The sequence below is a fragment of the Antennarius striatus genome, chromosome 6 (assembly GCF_040054535.1).
Source record: "Antennarius striatus isolate MH-2024 chromosome 6, ASM4005453v1, whole genome shotgun sequence".
In the NCBI taxonomy this organism is placed as follows: Eukaryota; Metazoa; Chordata; class Actinopteri; order Lophiiformes; family Antennariidae; genus Antennarius; species Antennarius striatus.
In genome coordinates this window covers 17,854,710-17,872,669 of record NC_090781.1, presented here as the reverse complement: position 1 = coordinate 17,872,669, position 17,960 = coordinate 17,854,710, and the positions used below count along the sequence as shown (strand labels likewise).

The 17,960-nt window shown below is 44.0% G+C and overlaps 3 protein-coding genes across 4 annotated transcripts; 1 reads left to right on the top strand and 2 right to left on the bottom strand.

Moving 5' to 3' along the window:
- Positions 1–1,118: 1,118 nt before the first annotated feature.
- On the top strand, positions 1,119–2,082 carry triap1 (TP53 regulated inhibitor of apoptosis 1). Its single transcript, XM_068318216.1, has one exon. It carries the CDS (start codon positions 1,413–1,415, stop codon positions 1,635–1,637), a length of 225 nt encoding a protein of 74 aa, XP_068174317.1. The 5' UTR covers positions 1,119–1,412; the 3' UTR covers positions 1,638–2,082.
- A 142-nt stretch (positions 2,083–2,224) lies between these two features.
- il15l (interleukin 15, like) lies at positions 2,225–6,141 on the bottom strand. Of its 2 annotated transcripts, none has more exons than XM_068318214.1 (4): positions 5,642–6,141; positions 5,112–5,159; positions 4,690–4,824; positions 2,225–2,744 (listed from the first exon to the last, which is right to left on the bottom strand). In XM_068318214.1, exons 1-4 carry the CDS (start codon positions 5,780–5,782, stop codon positions 2,628–2,630), a joined length of 441 nt encoding a protein of 146 aa, XP_068174315.1. In that variant the 5' UTR covers positions 5,783–6,141; the 3' UTR covers positions 2,225–2,627. The 2 variants fall into 2 exon arrangements, with proteins under 2 accessions (XP_068174315.1, XP_068174316.1); XM_068318215.1 differs by having other exon boundaries at positions 4,690–4,821.
- A 1,957-nt stretch (positions 6,142–8,098) lies between these two features.
- Positions 8,099–17,679, bottom strand: LOC137596201 (serine-rich adhesin for platelets). Its single transcript, XM_068316512.1, has 8 exons — positions 17,672–17,679; positions 17,245–17,350; positions 17,016–17,162; positions 16,766–16,894; positions 14,462–16,418; positions 13,821–14,328; positions 12,338–13,192; positions 8,099–11,781 (listed from the first exon to the last, which is right to left on the bottom strand). Exons 1-8 carry the CDS (start codon positions 17,677–17,679, stop codon positions 9,186–9,188), a joined length of 6,306 nt encoding a protein of 2,101 aa, XP_068172613.1. The 3' UTR covers positions 8,099–9,185.
- Between the last annotated feature and the right edge of the window lie 281 nt (positions 17,680–17,960).

Genomic DNA, 17,960 nt, shown 5'->3' with positions numbered 1-17,960 from the left:
CGCGAGATTTGGAGGAGTGTTAAGTGATGCGAAGAGGTGTCACTCTCCACCTATTTAGAAACAGTTACAGATATGTCTTTTCATAATATAGAAATTAGTGTTATTCATAGAAATTAACAAATATGGTCAATGTGACTCATTCATACAAACAGTCAAGCATTAAAAAACGTTGCCTGCTATTTTTACTTAGTTCAGTATTCATCGATAAAAAGTGCAAAGACAGTTGTGGTTCCTGGATTCAGATTGAGTACTGTATTAGAGATGCTCTGTGGATCAGGGTACAGTTAGACGTGGAAAAGAAACTCCAAAGCAGTTTGTTTTGGGGCTGATATGACTTTGAGTTTGATGAACGTGACAGTCAATGCATTTTTAATATTTCAAAGAGCACCTTGGAGTTTTGATACAATCTTTGTGTTTTTGTTTTACTTGAAAAAAATCCATAAATCTGCATTTTTTTTTTTTACAATATACTGGGGCGGCAGTGGCTCAGTGGTAGAGGGGGTGATAGAGTGGGTCATCCAATGTTCCAAGTTCGGGAGTTCAGTTCCCGCTCCCACCCAAGTAAACACCCGGAGTGTGAGCTGACAGTGGGAGGTGTCAGCTCACGTCCAAAGCACTGCCGAGGCACCCTTGAGCAAGGCGTCATCCCCCTTACAAGTCGCTCATTTGGGCACACTGCGAAGGAGGTGCTCGCCACTCTACCTCCCGCTGTATGCATATTGGCACCTAGTGTGTGTGTGTGTGTTTGTGTGTTCAGGGCCTGTACACACATACATGTATATGCAGGATTATAGCTAACTAGAGTGTGCCACTAATTTTCCTTAGGATATTTAAATCAGTATAAAATATTTAAAAAAAAGTGATGATAAATAAATTATTTAGTACAGTACTCATTTTAATACAAGCAAAACATTGGTAAAAAAAATAAAGAAATTAATATCTAATTCTGTTGAATAATAGATAGATAGATAGATAGATAGATAGATACTTTATTAATCCCGGAGGAAATTGCATGGAGGAAACTGCAGCCTGCTCGCGCATGCGCAGAAGACATTGTTGTTAACTTGTTTTTCTGCGGTGTTTCCATTAATATAACAATACAAAATAACATGAAAGTGGTTAAAAAGGTTATTTAGATGTGAATAATGCTTTTATGTCCTTTTGTTGTCGTGTAAAGCATCATTTTATTGTTTTAGAACAGAAAACACAAGACCCCGGTGATGACTCAGAGTGACTCCTCTGTCTTTGTGCACGATCTCGTCGTGACGCCGCGTCTTTCAAGGGCGACTTCCCGACAGCCAATTGCGTCACGCGACTCGAGGAAGTCGGAAGGTTTCTGTTGACCTGCTCCCGAAAACGGATTACATCCCCCGTTCTTCGTTCCTTCGTCCACTTTGAGGTGTTTGTCAGAGATGAACAGCGTCGGAGAGGCCTGCACTGATCTGAAGCGGGAGTACGACCAGTGCTTCAACCGCTGGTTCGCCGAGAAGTTCCTGAAGGGGGACCACAGCGGCGACCCGTGCACCGAGACCTTCCGGAAGTATCAGCGGTGCGTGCAGAAGGCCATCAAGGACAAAGACATCCCGATCGATGACGTGGAGTTCATGGGCCCCAACAAGGACAAACCCGAGAGCTGACGAACGGGGAACGAAATGATCCCTACACTGATACCAATACTCCTTATGCCGACCGTGGGTCTACTGAGCATGCGCAGAAGCGTAGCTGACGAACACGGGGTTGAGGAGAATGGAGTGGAGCTGCAGCATTTCTGCTGTAGAAACCAAGTTTAAATAATCAGAACTGATCGCAGAGTAGAATTATTCAATGTAGATTTGTTTTCACATCTGCTTCTTTATGTTTGTGTTAAATTAACGTGAGGAATGTGTCCTGGTGACGTCACCAGGAGACACCCCATGGAGATTGTTTACTACCATGAGCTGGGGAATATTAGAATAATATTGATGTGCTTTCAATGGTTTATTTTGTCATAACGCTGATCTCTGATGTGTTGTTTGTTTGTACAATGTATTGATTGTATTTTCTAATTGTAATTATTGATTTAAGTTTTCCTCTCAATTTTAATACCAGTTGTTTTTGGGGTTTTTTTAATGTTCTGTTTTAGGTTTGGAGTTGTGAATAATATTGAAGGATGTTTAGGCAGCTGAGGTTTATAGATTGCATGAATTTAATATTTAGACTTGTGATTAAACAGTAAAGACAAAAGTAAAGACAAAAGTAATGAGTTATCAGGAATTGCTGTGATTTTTTTTTTTAAATCTGGCCTGATGCGTTTTTATATAGATTTTTTAAAAGATTTTAGGCCCTGTTTTGTTGTGTACAAACTGTTATGAACACGACTCATGCCAGGACCAACTGATACTGGGTTTATTACCATTCCATCCATACGTAGATTTAGATCTGAAGTCCAGATGCTAACATTCAACCTGCAAGCTCCTCGAGCATCCCCTGAAAACCAGTTTCTTTATTCCATTTTGTTCACATCTTCATGAATTCCAGTGAGGTGCTCCGGCATCCTGCGCGCTGCCCTTTATTTTGGCTCTGGGAAAATCAAACGTTCATAAAGAGAAGGGCTCGTGAAGTCTCTCTTAAAAGTCCGATGGCGGGAATCATGGGCAGCGTTGAGAGTTCACCGCCTCAAGGGTTGAAAGAAGATCTTCAAGGAATTTTTCTGCTCTCTGCTCCCTTGAGAGCTCACACTGGAAACACCCCGAGTCCTCAAGCGTCTGAGGGTGAGAAGGCAAACCAGCGACTAAACAAGTTTTCCCTAACTGGCTAAACTTTTATTCATTTCTAAAATGGTGGCATGGCCCAGGGGTCTGTTCCAGGTCCCCTCTTCTTCCACTTTAAGCTTTTTTTTTTCTGATGTTGAAATATAGACATATGATGCAGCAATATTGTATACGGTATACAAACCGTGCAAAATTATAGAATCATCAGTCTCAGAGGATGTTTATTCAGTTTTGTAATTTTGTGGGGGGGAAATCAGATCACAAATTTGACACAAAACTAAAGTCATTTCAAACGGCAACTTTCTGGCTTTAAGAGGCACTAAAACAAGTCAAAAAATTGTGGTAATGAGCTTTCTGGCTCAGTTTGAAATTGAAAAGGACTAATCACACCATGGAGAGCTGGTGCACAGAGTGACTGACATAAATAATAGCTCATACATAAAAAGTGTTAAATTGAAACAGATTATTTATTGATTTATCGAACTTCTTTAAGAGGGTAAATCATCATGCAGTGTTGCAAAAGATGTTGGTTGTTCAGTCAGCTGTGTCCAAAAATCTGGACCAAGTACAAACAACATGAGATGGTTGTGATGAATACAAAAAATGCACAGCAAAACAAATGAACAAATAAGTGAAAACTGTAAGAAATGGGATTTACATACAGAAAAGCTAAATTTAAGCCAACAGATTAAACAGAAAAAAAAGTTACGATGGGTTAAGGAAAAGCAGTCGACTGACTACTGGATGAAAGTTATATTCAGTGATGAATAGCGAATCTACATTTGGCAAGCTGGTGATGCAAACTTTTGTGCCATTCCATGAGATTTATGAAGACGACTGCCTGAAGAAAACATGCAAATCGCCACAGTCATTGATGATCTGGGGCTGCATGTCAGGAAAAGGCACTGGGGAGGTGGATGTCTTTAATAAATGCACAAATTTACGCTGACATTTTGGACACTTTTCTTACCCCATCAATTGAAAGGATGTTTTAGGCTGATGAAATCTTTTTTTCAAGATGATAATTGATTTTGCAATAGAGCAAAAACATTCCTTAAAGAATGACATATAAGGTCAATGTCATGTCCTGCAAATAGTCCGGATCTCAATCCAATCGAAAATCTGCAGTGGATGAAAATATTCCACGATGAGGCTCCAACCTGCAAAACTGATCTGGCAACAAGCTATCAGAGAAAGCTGGTACCTACCACTGCCAGTTCACACTTCAAAGTTTTTGGTCCACAGGAGTCTTGAACTGACCAACCCCCAGTCCCCAGCCCAAATTCAAGTGGACTGAACTACTGTCACCATAAAAAGTTAGAGCAAGATTGATGAAGAGTTGTGTTTGTCACCCATTACGTCCATTCCTCAGCGACTACAAGCTGGTGCAACAAAGGACTAGTGGTAGGTTCAGTTCTTTTGTTTGTTTTTCATGATTCCTTAATTTTTTCCTCAGAATTGAGTGATTTCATAATTTCTTCCCTTTGCCTGGTCTAAAAAAAGTAACTTTTACACAACTTTCTTTTTGATTTCTTTTAGTGTTTCTTAAAGCCAGAAAGTTGCAGGTTTGAAATGACCTTGGTTAGTTTTTAGCTGTTTCTGTCCTGCAAAATTAAACAACTGAATGAATATCCTCTGAACATAATTTTTGCCAGTGGTCATGCATATAACAACCATTGGTCTCTCAAGTTTCCTGAAATGGAAGGCTGAAATTAAACATAAGGCTCGGCTAGCAGCAAAGATGCTGCTAATCATCATGCTATTGTGAATTTACACAGCAAAAAAAAAAAGAGAAAGAAATTACAGCAGCGGCCATTGAAGCCGGCTTCACTAACATCACAAATCCATAATTGTCAAACCAATCCAACAAGAACATTTATTTGCGCTGCCAAGTTTTTTATGTGACTGATTTTAGCTGCGTATCTTCTGCCCATCTTACCTCATTTAACAAGCTTGCAAGTTGTTCAAGTTTGACATCCAGTTTGAAACCACCATGAGGAACTCTCTCCCATTCCTGGATCAGGACTTCAACTTCATCAGCAAAGCATTTAATGGTGGAGCTGGGACATCTCTGCTGGAGAAATAGGAATGGATTGGACTTTAATCACCAACCCATCTTGGATGAGTTTCAATGTTATGATTTTATATCAAAGAGCTGGTCCAGCTGGTCAGACTGGTCTCAAACAATCCCAGTGACTTGAAACGTTCACGTTAATGTTTCTCTTGCAAAGAAGGAAGTAAAAGCAGAAAATAAACACAGTCTGTCGTGTGAGGTTTAATGAGACAAATAATGTGATTGTGTGTGTGCGTGCACGCGTGCATGCGTATGTGTGTGTGTGATGGCTGCCGGGAAGATCATACCATGTAGTCTTCGATAGCTGGAGTGTAAAGCCTGCAATCCAGACTCATCTGGGGGGAGAGGATATTAACACGTGTCACTTTCTGCTTTCACACCCCTCCCAAATCTAAGAGTTTGTGTCTTCAAATATATTAAATATACAGAATTTGATCAGATCGTTCACTAGTTGATAATAACTATTAATAACCAATCAATAACTGGTTTACAACAGCAGCATCAGGCGTATACAGGGTTAAAAGAGGAACTGGACTTCCATCTCTGGCGGAACTCCAGTCTTCCGAAGCGTCCCCGCTTCAACACATTTGTCCTCATGTGACGCAGCTGCATGCAGCATGAAAGCCCCACAGCGACTCACAACTCCTTCCATTATGTGCATTATCTTCTGTCCAGATGCTGATAACAAAGACGGCTTCACACGTAAATGTAATGATGAGTAAGTAACCACAGCCTCATGATCCCCTCCTGCAGCTGCACCCTGACTGAAAGCTGAGCAGGTAACAGGTGAGGTGTTTTATGAAGGTGAACGTCGTACTAGGTCAGATCTGGCCTGGAGGGACTGGACCCGTGGGATGAGGTCTCGAGCACAGATTCTGGTCTGGAGTTGCGCCGTCAGGGAGAAGAGACAGGATAAACACAGAAGCACACTCGCCAGAGTTAGCCTCCTTCTCAGCATGTCACAGGCAGCCAAGCATCAACTAGTTAGAAACTAGTCTTGTGGTGCATTTGAGCAAGGCAGCAGCGTCCAGACTGATAGAGTTTAGAAACTCATCTGAGGAGAACATAGCTCCATTGAGGGTCTAAGATTCTCCAAGGGGGGTTGTCCACATTAGAATCCTGCTTCATTCTTCTTCAGTTAAAGCTGCAGTCAGGTGATCCACATGAGTCTGGGAACCAGACCTTCTCTTGGTCTTCCAGTTCAGTGGAATCTTCCCAAAAAGATGCAAAAAAACAGAGAAAGGTTTCTCCCCAGCAGCAGCAGCTCTCTCTCCTTCCACCACGAGGTTGACAGCTGCTGTCACTCCGTGGATGACTTCCTCCTCTTTTCACTTTCTCACTCCACCATTCTTTCTCACCACTCCCTTTACTCCTCCTCCAATTGTGGGGATCTGATTCCTCCTCCTCCTCCTCCTCCTCCTCTTCCCTCTCATTTGGTGAATTGTTTACTTGTAAAAGCCTTAAAGGGAGTGGAAGCTGCATCAGTCACTCACATATTCCTGTTTATGTTATGTTTTTTAAATCAGCTTTTATGAGAAAGTAGCAGGCAAAGTGTGTGTGCGCACATGTGTGTGTGTGTGTGTGTGTGTGTGTGTGTGTGTGTGTGTGTGTGTGTGTGTGTGTGTGTGTGTGTATGTGTGTGGAGGTGGGGGTAACTTATGTTCATACTTGATAAACATTTAAAGTTCAAATATTTTGGATGATATGTCTGGACAAAGAAAGTAAAAATTGACTTAATTAAAAATGATGTCACTGATAAAGTTGAACCCACAACCACCCGGTGTCCTATGTACATAAAAAAATCCTGGGAGGAGAATCATTTCCAAGAAAGACGTAAAGGTTCAGAGCTGGGAGGCAGTAGTGGCTATTAGCTCATCGGAACAGCAGTGGGAGAGTGCAAACATTTTTCCAGTAAAGATCCATCATCTCAGCTCAAACAAGTTTTGTTGAAGGGTTGGTCAATGAAGTTATGGGATAGGAACCCCACTTTTTGTTGGTTGATCCCAAAACAGTTAAGTATAAGGGATTAATTTCTAATGAAAACCATTCAATGTCATTATTGAGTTTGTGAGGGTGGAATGTGTTTTTATGCCGTAAAACATTTTAAGGTTACGGTAAATGTTAAAATGACAGTTTCTCCTTCAGTAGAAACATTAACAGTATTGTCACCCTAGTTTCTCAGCTAAAAACATTTTGGGTTTCCCGGTACAACATTTCAGACAAAATATTTCCAAATGAGCCACAGGATTGTTGTTTATTGATCCGCCCTCCTGACACTTATGAGTTGAAAGACGCTATGAGTCTCCGGGGAACCGGTGTTGACAGAAATTGTTAAACCACATCAGCTCTGATATCGTCCACGCTTCCACCCCCCCACCACAAGTATGACAAACTACCGTCCATCCATCCGCTTGTAGACTCGATGACCGTAACGACTCGTCTACAGACACTTTCCGGGTCATGGGCGACTGCGAGCGAAAGGCAGGGGACACTCTGGACTCGTTGCCAGGGGCCACACTTAAGACCATGCAGATCGATCAATTCATCCAAGCTGCAAGTTTCTGGAAGTGGAGAACCCAGAGAGAACCCATGCAGACATACGGAGAACTAACAAACTCCAGGACTCGAACCCGAAACTTTCTTGATGTAAGGCGACAGCAATATCCGCCACTCCACCATTGGTTGAATAATTTGTGATTAGTGATTTTTCTCTGAACTGTGCCAGAGATAGAGATCCAATAACTCAAAAGTAACGGTACATGAAGTATTGTGAAATGTGATAAGTAAAAGGCATGAGACTTGGTTTTCATGTTGTACGACACACCTTTATTAGATAAATCACTCACTGAAGACCAGACTAGGCATTACCTCTCTTTTCACCTCCTCCTGCCCCACAGACACGCATCTCTTTAAATGAAACGTTAATGACACTCTGCAAGCTATATTTATCCATTAACTTGACTTTCAGGGAAAATTTGACAGAAAAGATTTTTAAATAATGTGTTAAATTAAGAAAAATCCATTTCAATCTTAAATTTTAAAACTTTCCATCACTGGAAGCTTTTCCAATTCTTATATGCAGAGCTGTAATATGTGAAGTTCATTAAAAAACATGGCTATGGGCCTCAAATATAAATGATCAGTTTAAACTGATGAAATGTGCATGTTTTTACTGGCAAACTAAAAAACACACTAATTGCCTCATGCTTAGATCCTCGACTCTTAGCCCATGATTCCACTTATTTGCCAAACCGACAAGGAAGTTATCACCATGCTGAATTTACCACCTGGTTTATTGTTGTTTCAAGTCTTCTTGTGAAGCTAAAGATACAAGGTTTGAAGAACACATAGGTTTAGAGCCAACAACCCATCATGAGGAACGAACACCACTCTAAAATTACAGATATTGGTCTGAGGTTGAAGAAGAACTCCTCAGACACGTCATTTCTGACACACAATCACACACACTTGATGGATGCACCCAAGAGCTGAGGACACTGTGCAAAATACCAATATTACTACAAAGATAATAAGTGCCAGAGAGAATAAGACTAACCTCATAAATAAAAAATAAAATAAAACGGATAGTAAAATGGTTAAAAAGAAGATTATTAATATCCACATTTATCACCAGCCTTAAAAACTCCTCAACAGAATATAAAAACAAACAACAAAAATACTTTAAGTTACTGTCTGAATGCTAGATCTGAGTGTGTCTGTCAGTACTCCAGGTATTAATCACTGAGATTTAGCATCTGGTAACTGAGTTTACGAAATAAACGTTCACAAAGACAGACGTGTAAATCGTCTCTTAAGTAGCAACCTTTCATTGTGTCCAGCTGTGGCCATTCAGGCTTTCAGCAAAATCACCACCAAATGACTTCTTTCTATTTAATACCCCTACTTTTATCTGCTTTAAGCTAATGTTATTGACCCAAATTGATAGAATATTAACCACATGCAGGTAGAATTTTCATTCTGGAGAGCTAATTCTGCTTACATGCTAAGTTTCGATTTGAAATTTGAATGATATCTGACCCCAGAAGCTTCCCCTCATGGTTTGAGGACTTTCTGGGTAATATTCAGAATGCCACCCAGATTCCACGTTATATCACAGTCATGTTTTGGCACATAAGAAATGATCATGACAGTGATGTTACAAAGAACCAAGGCTCACAAAAAGTCAGACATCCTTCTTGGACGCATCGGGCTGTAGAAACCAGACTCAAACAAGCGGGGACACTTCTGACACTCACTTTGCGTCTCGTTAGTGTAAAGTCACTGATATTTTCTGACCTCTTTTTCCTTTATTTTATTTCTTTTTTTCCCTTTTAGCCTCATCTTCCAGAAAAGAAAGACCTTCATAGTCTATTACAGTTCTGAGGGAGAGGGGAAGGAAGGTGTGAAAGTCCGTTAATACTAACTCTCCTCATCACCTGCCCTTTTGCTGGTCCTGCAGATCCAGGTCCACTCTGTAGGGTTTGGGTCAGGCTGACTTGAGCAGTGCTGAAGGAAGTTATTCGGCCACTTCCAGCTATCTGGAGATTCACAGTGGTGGCATAACTGGTCTTGTTGCCTTGTTTGGTGGGAGAGAAACTGGCACAAGGAAGGGGTGATGGGCTTGAGGGCAACGTGCAAGAGTTTGAGGATGTAGGAGGTGGTGTGTTGGCAACTTGGGCCTGAGATTGTACTTTAACTTGGTAATTGTGGTGCTGGTGGGGGGCAGGTGGAGGTGAAGCAACAACTATGGAGGACAGGTTTTCCTCACAAGAAGGCCGGGCAACATAGGCGCATACCAGCTGGCTTCGACATTGACCAACTTCTAGTTCGGGGTCTCCCCATTCTTTCAGGCTGTCAGATGGGACAGGGGAGGAGACGAGGGCACGAGACAGTGAGGAGGTAGGAGACAGGGAGGAGATGATAACGGTTTCCTCGTGGCCTTCAGCTCCATTACATTTGCTTGAAAGCTCACATTCATCTGGCCAGGGCACACTGGTGAAATGTTGCCCACCAAGGAAGCCCTTCTCTGGAGTAAGCCTGCTATGCAAGAGTGGGGACTGAAGCCCAGCTTGAGGGCTGAGGCAGGGTGGTGAGCTGCCATGTGAGGACCATCCACTCCTTGGACTGGTTGGAGAGGACTCCGGCTTGTCAAAGGACCCTTGACTATTAGCACTAAACCCAAAGGGCCTGCGGCTGCTGTCTACCCAAGACCGATTCAGTCCACTATGGTTGCCTTGGGTTGGACTAGGGGGAATATCTCCCAGGTTGGATGAGGAAGACCTACGAAGGGTTTGAGACGTTGTTTGATATGTAGGATGACATGGTGAAGAAGGGGATGAAGTTCTGGTAATACGCAGTGGTACCAAAGAAGGTGTGGAAGCTGGAAAATAAGCATTCTCCAATGTTGGTGACCCTAAAGAGGATGTAAAGGGAGGATAGGGAGAGGATGACGTATTTCTAGGGTTTCTGGGTTGAGGTGTAGCTAGATTATTCGTCCAAACGTTCACTGACACACCAATAGGAGGTGGCGAAAGGATCCGAGGGCTCAGACATATAGCAGGCGTCCCACATGCTGAAGATGTTGAGGAAACCTGCGCTAGCTCCAAAGTGAGTCCTAGGTGATTGCAGGAACTTGCACCTCCTTCCCGTGATCCCCGAGGGTGGGGGGGTTTGTGGGCCACGGGGGATGAGTAGTTATGCGGAGGAGGTGGGGAAGAAAGGCGGGCAAATGAGGCAGGGGTTGGCGTGGGAGACGGGGAATGAACTCGTGAGCTGGGCTCAGAGGCGGAAAACGGTCGTGCCACACGATTGAGTGACGCTGAACAGAGAGGATCATAGGTATGATGTATTACTGTGGTATTAATTCTACCATTAGCCAGTGGAGCATTCTGTGAACTTACTGACCAACCGCCGTTAGCAACAGCATGGTTAACGCTCCAGCTGCTGGTATTCCCAAGGCTGGTCATGGAGGTTTTACCAACTGCACTAACATTGTTGTTGTTTGCATTCTGTGACGAGTCGGTTGTGGAGTGGAGAGCTGAGGACCGAGAGGAAGAGAAAGAAGAGCTGGGGGGCTGATGATAGCTGAGAGTCATAGATGGGGAGGGAGAGCGCTGGGAAACGGGGTGAGAAGGTGACTGTATGAGAGTCGGAGAAAGACTAGAGGACCAGCGAGAGGACGGTGCACACCTTGACCGTAGGTGTCTATCTCTAGTTCCCTCCAGCTGGGAATGAACAGGTGTGCTGGAGCCTTGCTGACTAGGAGGGTGTCTAGGTGAAGGGGAGTGTCGTCGTAGGCTTTCATTGACAGTGTTGGTGGGTGGGGGCTGATGCAGGGCAGTATTTTTTCTTGCGATGCTCTGATTGATAGACTGGCTGATGCAGGAAGCAGCTAATGACCGGGTGAATGCAGAGGAAGAAGAGATGGGGGAGGAGCACGGAGGAGAGTGAAGGGAAGATCGTACAGGGGAGGAAGGAGGACCTGCTCTTATGGATGAAGATCTTCCCAAAGACGAGGAAGAAGGAATGATAGTTGGGGACGGTGCAGGAGAGGGGGCAGGGGGCACTTGTATCTGGGAAATCTTTAAAGTAGAGGGAGTAGCAGAGAAACAAGAAGTAGATCTAGAGACAGTGTCCATGGAGGTGTTATCAGCAGATACAGGGGTGGGAGAAGATACTGGAATGATCCTGAATGGTGAGGAACAAGGAGGTGTTTGAACAGTAGAAAAAGGAAGAGTTCTAATGGGGGATGGGGAGCGGTTTCTGAGATTGGGTCTGAAAGCTGAAGGGACTGTGTTGAGGTTTGTGTCCTGGGTAAGTTTGGCCATCGCTGGGTTCGGTCTTTCAGCTGGGCGAGAGTTCTCCAAGGGTGGTCTAGAAGACGAGTCGCCGTCTGAAGGACTGGATCGGGGTGGGCTCATGAAGGTTTGTGAGCCCTGCTGGTCTGGTTCCCTGAAACTGACAAAACAGCAAAGATTTAAAATTCTTTATTAGGATCTTTTTAATCTTAATTTCTTAGCTACAGAGCACACCACAAATGTGGTTCACATTGAGAGAATATGAATTTAAGGACACAATACCACCAATCAGTCATCATTCCCCACAATGATTCTAAAACCTCTTTTAAAAATCACAAGACTTCCCATGATTCCACAGTTTTCCTTTGGCATACATTTACGCAAAGCTGTCTCCCGCCAAACTGATACTTCTGTAGAAGCGTGAGAGCAGGATAAGTGTGCTACCCATGAATTCAGAACTTGTTGGCTTCAGCTACTATCTGAGAAGATGGATTAAGATTGGGCGTTGAATTCATTGGCTGCTTTAGAACTGAGAGTTTGTTGAAGCAAAGTTTTTCTTTTTACAGTCGAATATTGCTCTGCCCAGATGCAGGATAGGAATAGCTGACATAACTATTATTTAATCTTTATTGAAGAGGGAATGTGTAACTACTGTACGTGTTGGCCTATGCCAGAGGTCATGGGGCCAGTATTTGTGGTATTGTCTCCAAACATACCTATGTTCATAGGGAGAAGCATTATTTTCATTCCAGGAGTTAGACAGAGCCCATTTTCCCTTTGTAGTGGGTAGGCCTGATGGTCTCTGGCTGGTGAACGTTGGCAGGAAGTCCACAGACTGCACTGAAGGAGGGCGCGTTTGGGTTGGAAGTGGTTCAGAGTTTTGAGCCCATGACCATGGGCTTACTACTGTCTGCCCATCCTCTACAGGTTCTGCGGCTGTGCGGAGAGAGACCTGTGTGGGGTCAAAGGTCAGGTGTACAGACTGACCCAATTCTCCCCCTGATTCGTAATAAACTGGTCCGGTAAAGATCACAGTTGAACCTTGCAGACTCATCCTGGTTTGTGATGAAGAGTAATCCACAACATTCTTTGTCTCATTCAATTCTATGTTCTCATTTATGGTCTCATCTTTCTCTGACCCCTGAGAGGGTTCCACTGTTGACGCACAACCCCCCACCAGGTAAACGGTTCCCTTACAGACCTGCTCTGCAGGTCTGTAAGGCTCTGGTGGACCTTGGCTCTGAGTAGATGTTACCATCAGTTCCAGTTCTCCTGGAGATGCCCCTCCATCCATTGGTCTTGTGCAGTCCAGACATTCAGGCCAAGCGTGATCCCTCTGCACATCTTTAATCACCATGTCTTTGGTATCAGGATGTCCTGTGGAGATGTTGTCTTCAAGCACATGTTTATTCCATACAGTGGGATTATCCTGCTCATATCCATTTTTGGACCGTTCCCACCATGGTGTGCTGTTATCGGACAGATTTGGCAAGGAGTGTAGTGGCTGAGTAAAGATGTTTACAGAGTCTGCTCTGGCCGGGTAAACTGGACATCCGCCACTAAGCCGCAGTCTGGAGAGAACAAGGAGGAGAATTAGAGGAATGTCCAGAATGAAGGAGGAAATGGACAAAATTCCCCCTGGAAAACTACATGAAAATATACATAGAAGAAAATGATGGATTCATGTTTATATCCAAGTAGCTTACAGAATAAGCAAGTGTACAAGTTCACAGTTAAAGTAAGACCTGGTTTCATCCACACCCTTCTCAGTCAGAGCACAGTATTAATGTTAGACTTTATTTATCCTTCATGCATCAAACTGGAACCTTTTGGAGCCAACGAGCCGAGCATCTCGCCCACTCAAAGTTGGAGAGCGGGTTGAGACGGTTTCAGCCTCTAATCACTGCCTTTATCAGATAAAACTGAGAACACCAACTATCCTAAGGAACGGTTAGAGGAAACCGTGTACTAGCTGGAACAAAAGAATACGGGGCCACAAGACAAGCTACCAGACTCGAGGATCCTTACAACCCATAATAATGCTTTTTTTCAGCGTTATGAAAAAGAAAAACAAATGACTGACTTATCAAGTTAACCATTAAACCTTCATAAGGAACAAACTATTTTTATAACACAAACATACCAAGACAAAAATAAAGAATAGACTAAAAGACCCATTTCTGAAAATAAATCACTCACCCCTCTTTCCTGTCTGTCTCTTCATTCTCAGAATAAAGCTCCCCATCAAAGGCTTCATCTGTCATAGCAGAAGAGGCAGAACAGTAGTCCATGAACTCGGCAATTCTGTGATCGAGGGCCGCAGCTGACATCAGCAGGCTGTTGCTGGTAGAATAGCACGAACTGGAGCTCTGATGTTCAGGTTGTGTTTTAAAGTCATGCCTGGATTCTTTAGAAACCGAGGGCATGTCAGGGGAGGCGGCCCTCCGGTTGTGGCTGCAAGCTTGAGCCTGACTGGATGTCTGATCGCTCTGTGGAGTGGTGAGATGCTCCCCGGGTTTGGGAGAGGGCTGGGATTTGTCCCCTGATCTACAGGCCACACTGGAATCTCTCTCTTTGGATAAGGCAGAGATGAAGTCTCTGGGTCTGGAGAGGATGACTCCATTCGTCTGGTTGTGAGAGAGCGCGATCAGCTGCTCTTTGACTAAGGGCAGAGGTTCCCGGGATGGCATCACGCTCACCTGGAAATCTAGATAACAGCAAAATACAAAAGAATCACTGGTGGATTATAGTTTACATAAAAATAAGATGTTGGCATGTGGCAGCCTAACCGGTGGCAATGTTCACCGGTTCAAAACTATCTCTGGATGAAAGAAACCTACCACTGTCCAGGCTCTCTGTTCTCTTTACCATCCTGTCTTCCTGGATCGTTTGGTCTTCCTGGCTGATGATTTGGATCTGGGATTGGCTGTGAATCTTCATCTTATTCTGATACGGTGTCTGTAACAAGGTCTGACTGTTACTTACTATCTGTGACTGCTGCTTGGTTGTTCTTTTGGTTTGGCTCTGAACTTTTGCCTCTGATTGAGTCGGTATTCTGTATTTGGGCTCTGAATGACAGTTTTCCCGTTGGTGCTGTGTTTGCCGCTTGGTCTCTATTTGAATCTGAGACTGAACATGTGTCTGGCTTTTAGTCTGAGCTGAAGGTCCAGACAGTCTATTTGAGCCCCATGATGGGCTCCGTATAGCACTGGCCCCTTTCTGGTGGAATGGGACTTTCATGGCGCTGGCTTTGGCGCTGTACATCTGGGCCAAGGTATGGACCTTACTCAGAATACGCTCAGAGTTTTCCACAAGCACAGGATTTGTCACAGGACTGACCTCAAATAACCCAATACCCGCGACATCCGATCCCATAGCCTCAAACAAGGCACGGTTTGCGGTGACAATTCTGGATTGGTGAGACCATCGACCAACTTTTATCCGACTGGGAGGACCCTCAAGGTTCCTGCTGGTTATCACCAGGTTTTTTTGTTTGTTTCTTGTCCAAGAGGACTGAGTTTTGGTCTCGGTTTTTTCTGATTGTTCTACAAGTGGTAGAAGTTCTTTAGAGAGTTCTTTGAGGCTTCCATCTGGTTTTGTTTGGCCCTCCTGGTTAGGTTTATGTCCATTCATGACAGATTTTTTTTCAGCATCTGCTTTGGCTGTTTCATCTTTGCACTTATCTTTGGGAGCAACTGGTCCACCCCCTTCAGCAGTCACACACCTCGTCTCTTCCTCCTGGTTTGTCCTCAGTCCTTCCACCAACAATGGACTTCCTATACAGACCTTTCCATCCTTTTCCTGTACTTCAGGCTCTTCTTCTATAAGCTTGTTTGAATCAGAGTGCAAAGTCAGACCCAGTAAATTTGGGGTCTCTATCTCCTGCATGACAATAGAAATTGGGTTGTCTGTCTCAATTACCAGAGAGCTGACTGGTTCCTCGGACTCTTCATCATTCTTTGGGTCTGTAGGGACAGATGTAGGTGAAAACATGGAAGCAGTAGTAGGGTAACAGGTCTCTCTATCAGTCCCTCCATCAATCGCTTCAGCTGTTTCATACTTGGATTGTACACTCTCTGGCTCTCCCTGCTGTCCACTCACATCAAACCGTGACACAGACTCCTTCACCAAGCCTGATGGGATTTGTGAGAAACTGTTTCTCCTTCTTGATGTCACTCCTTCTCCCTGCTCCTCCTCTTCCTCTGCCTCTTCCTCTTCTGCCTTGGCTGCTGCTTCATAGTAACTCCTGATCTTTTCAATGATCGTCTTATCACGCATGGTAAGGTGAGTGCTTCTGGAGGGTGGCTGAGTTTTCTTAATGGGGCTGGGGAGATCTGGATTAGGGGAGGATGAGGGGGCCTCAGCACTCGTCTCCTCCGCAAATATATGACAACGTTGTTCCTCTAATGAGCGGGAGGGGTGAAGATCTGACATTGGGATGGGGATGGTACTTTCTTCTTCTCCTTCATCCATTGTCCTCTCTTCTTTCTTTTCTTCTACAATTTCCTCTTGCGTCTCTCCAACAGCCTCCACTCCTATCTCCAGTTGACTTGTTGCTTCTATTATTTCTTTGGTTTCATTTGTAGCTGTCTCATCTTCTAGTTCATTTTCTTCCATTGAGCCAACAGTGTTACTTTGGACAATGGTGTCATTCTCCATATTTGTATCATTTGGCTCCAGTTGCAATGTGGGTAATTGATCTTGGCTGGAGGCGCAGGCAACAGGAGGCAGCGGGGAGGTGAAGTTGGTCTGGGTAGATGTAGGCTGACTCTCTTGGAGCTGATCCAAGACCTGCACCTGGAATAAAAAAACAGACAAACCCACATTTAAAACATGAGTATCTGTTTGAGTAATAATAAGACCATTACAAAAATAATTAAAACAAAACCAAAAACCACAACAACACTCCACTGATCATTCCATAAGGGACTCCATCAGGTTTTGACAAGCAAAGAAAATACCAGCCAACACACCAATTTCCAGTAAAATTTCCGAGTCCATTTATGTTCCCCAGAAGACGAACCTCATTTCAGTGGCTACCCCACTGATCAGACTCAAAGGACAGTTTGTTTTTGTAATTTGTGATTTCCTTTTGAAATACACAACAGTCTATGATTTCAAAAAGTTCAGAAAAGCAGCTTAACCGTTTCATCAGCACGAATGGCAGTCAGTCCTTCTCTGGCTCTGCTCTGGTTGATGAACTCCAGGATCTCCTCTGTGATGGACAGGGTGGGAGGAGGGCTGAGAGGGGTCAACTCTTCTTCTTCATCATCCTCCTCATCCCAACACAATGAATAAGAAAGCAGTGAAGTAATAAGATAATATTAGTTTTAAAAGCACATTTTTTTCTACATAATCTAATCTGCTCTATTCTGATCTGACATCTGTCCACACCTCTTCCTCTGGGGTCAGCTGTCGCTGTGGAGTCAGCCTTAAGGTGGGCCTCTCGGCCTCCACCTCAATGACGGAGGATGCCGGGGTGCGGCTGCTGCCTGCTGAGCCCAGACTGTCAGCCTGGCACAGTTCACCCTCACTGTCAGCCTGCTGCAAGGACACGAAACCATGCATGACGAAAAGAACATGTTTGCAACTGGAGCATGAAAGTTACAAAAACTTTTCTTACCTTCAAAGCTGGAGGATCCACCAGGTGACAGAGAGAGAAACAGAGAAAGAAAGATGTTATCAGGACGTCAATGATGGTTGACAGGTACTTAAAAACCACTTGGCATCTTCACTACAACAGAAATTCCTACGAAACACTTTCTGAAGTGTTGGTGGTTAACAGGCCTGTTTAAGAATCCACTGCAGATCTTTGCCAAAATCACACTTGCCAAAAACTACATTAATATATTCCAGAAGATTTTCATCATTTTCATCCATCCATCCATCCATCCATCCATCCATCCATCCATCCATCCATCCGTCCATTTTCTTGCAGACATTGCCGTCTCATCCACAGCCACTTCTTCTGTTCTGCAGGTCACAAGTGTTGCTGGAGTCTATCCCAGCTGACTACAGGCGAGAGGCCGGGGACATTCCAGACATGTTGCCTGCGCATCGCTGAACCACATGAAAGACAGACAACCACATACACACATTCACACCCACGGGTAAAACTGATCAATTCAGCTAAGTTGCATTTTTTCAGAGGTGGGAGGAGGCCGGAGAACCCAGAGAGAACCTATGCAAACACAATGAGAACATGCAAACTCCGCACAGATACGACTCGAACCCAGAAACTTCTTGCTGTGAGGTGATAGCGCTACCCACTGCACCACCTACTGTGCCACCAAGCCACCCAGAACAGCAAATTTAATGAATGTTTCTTTCAGACCATTC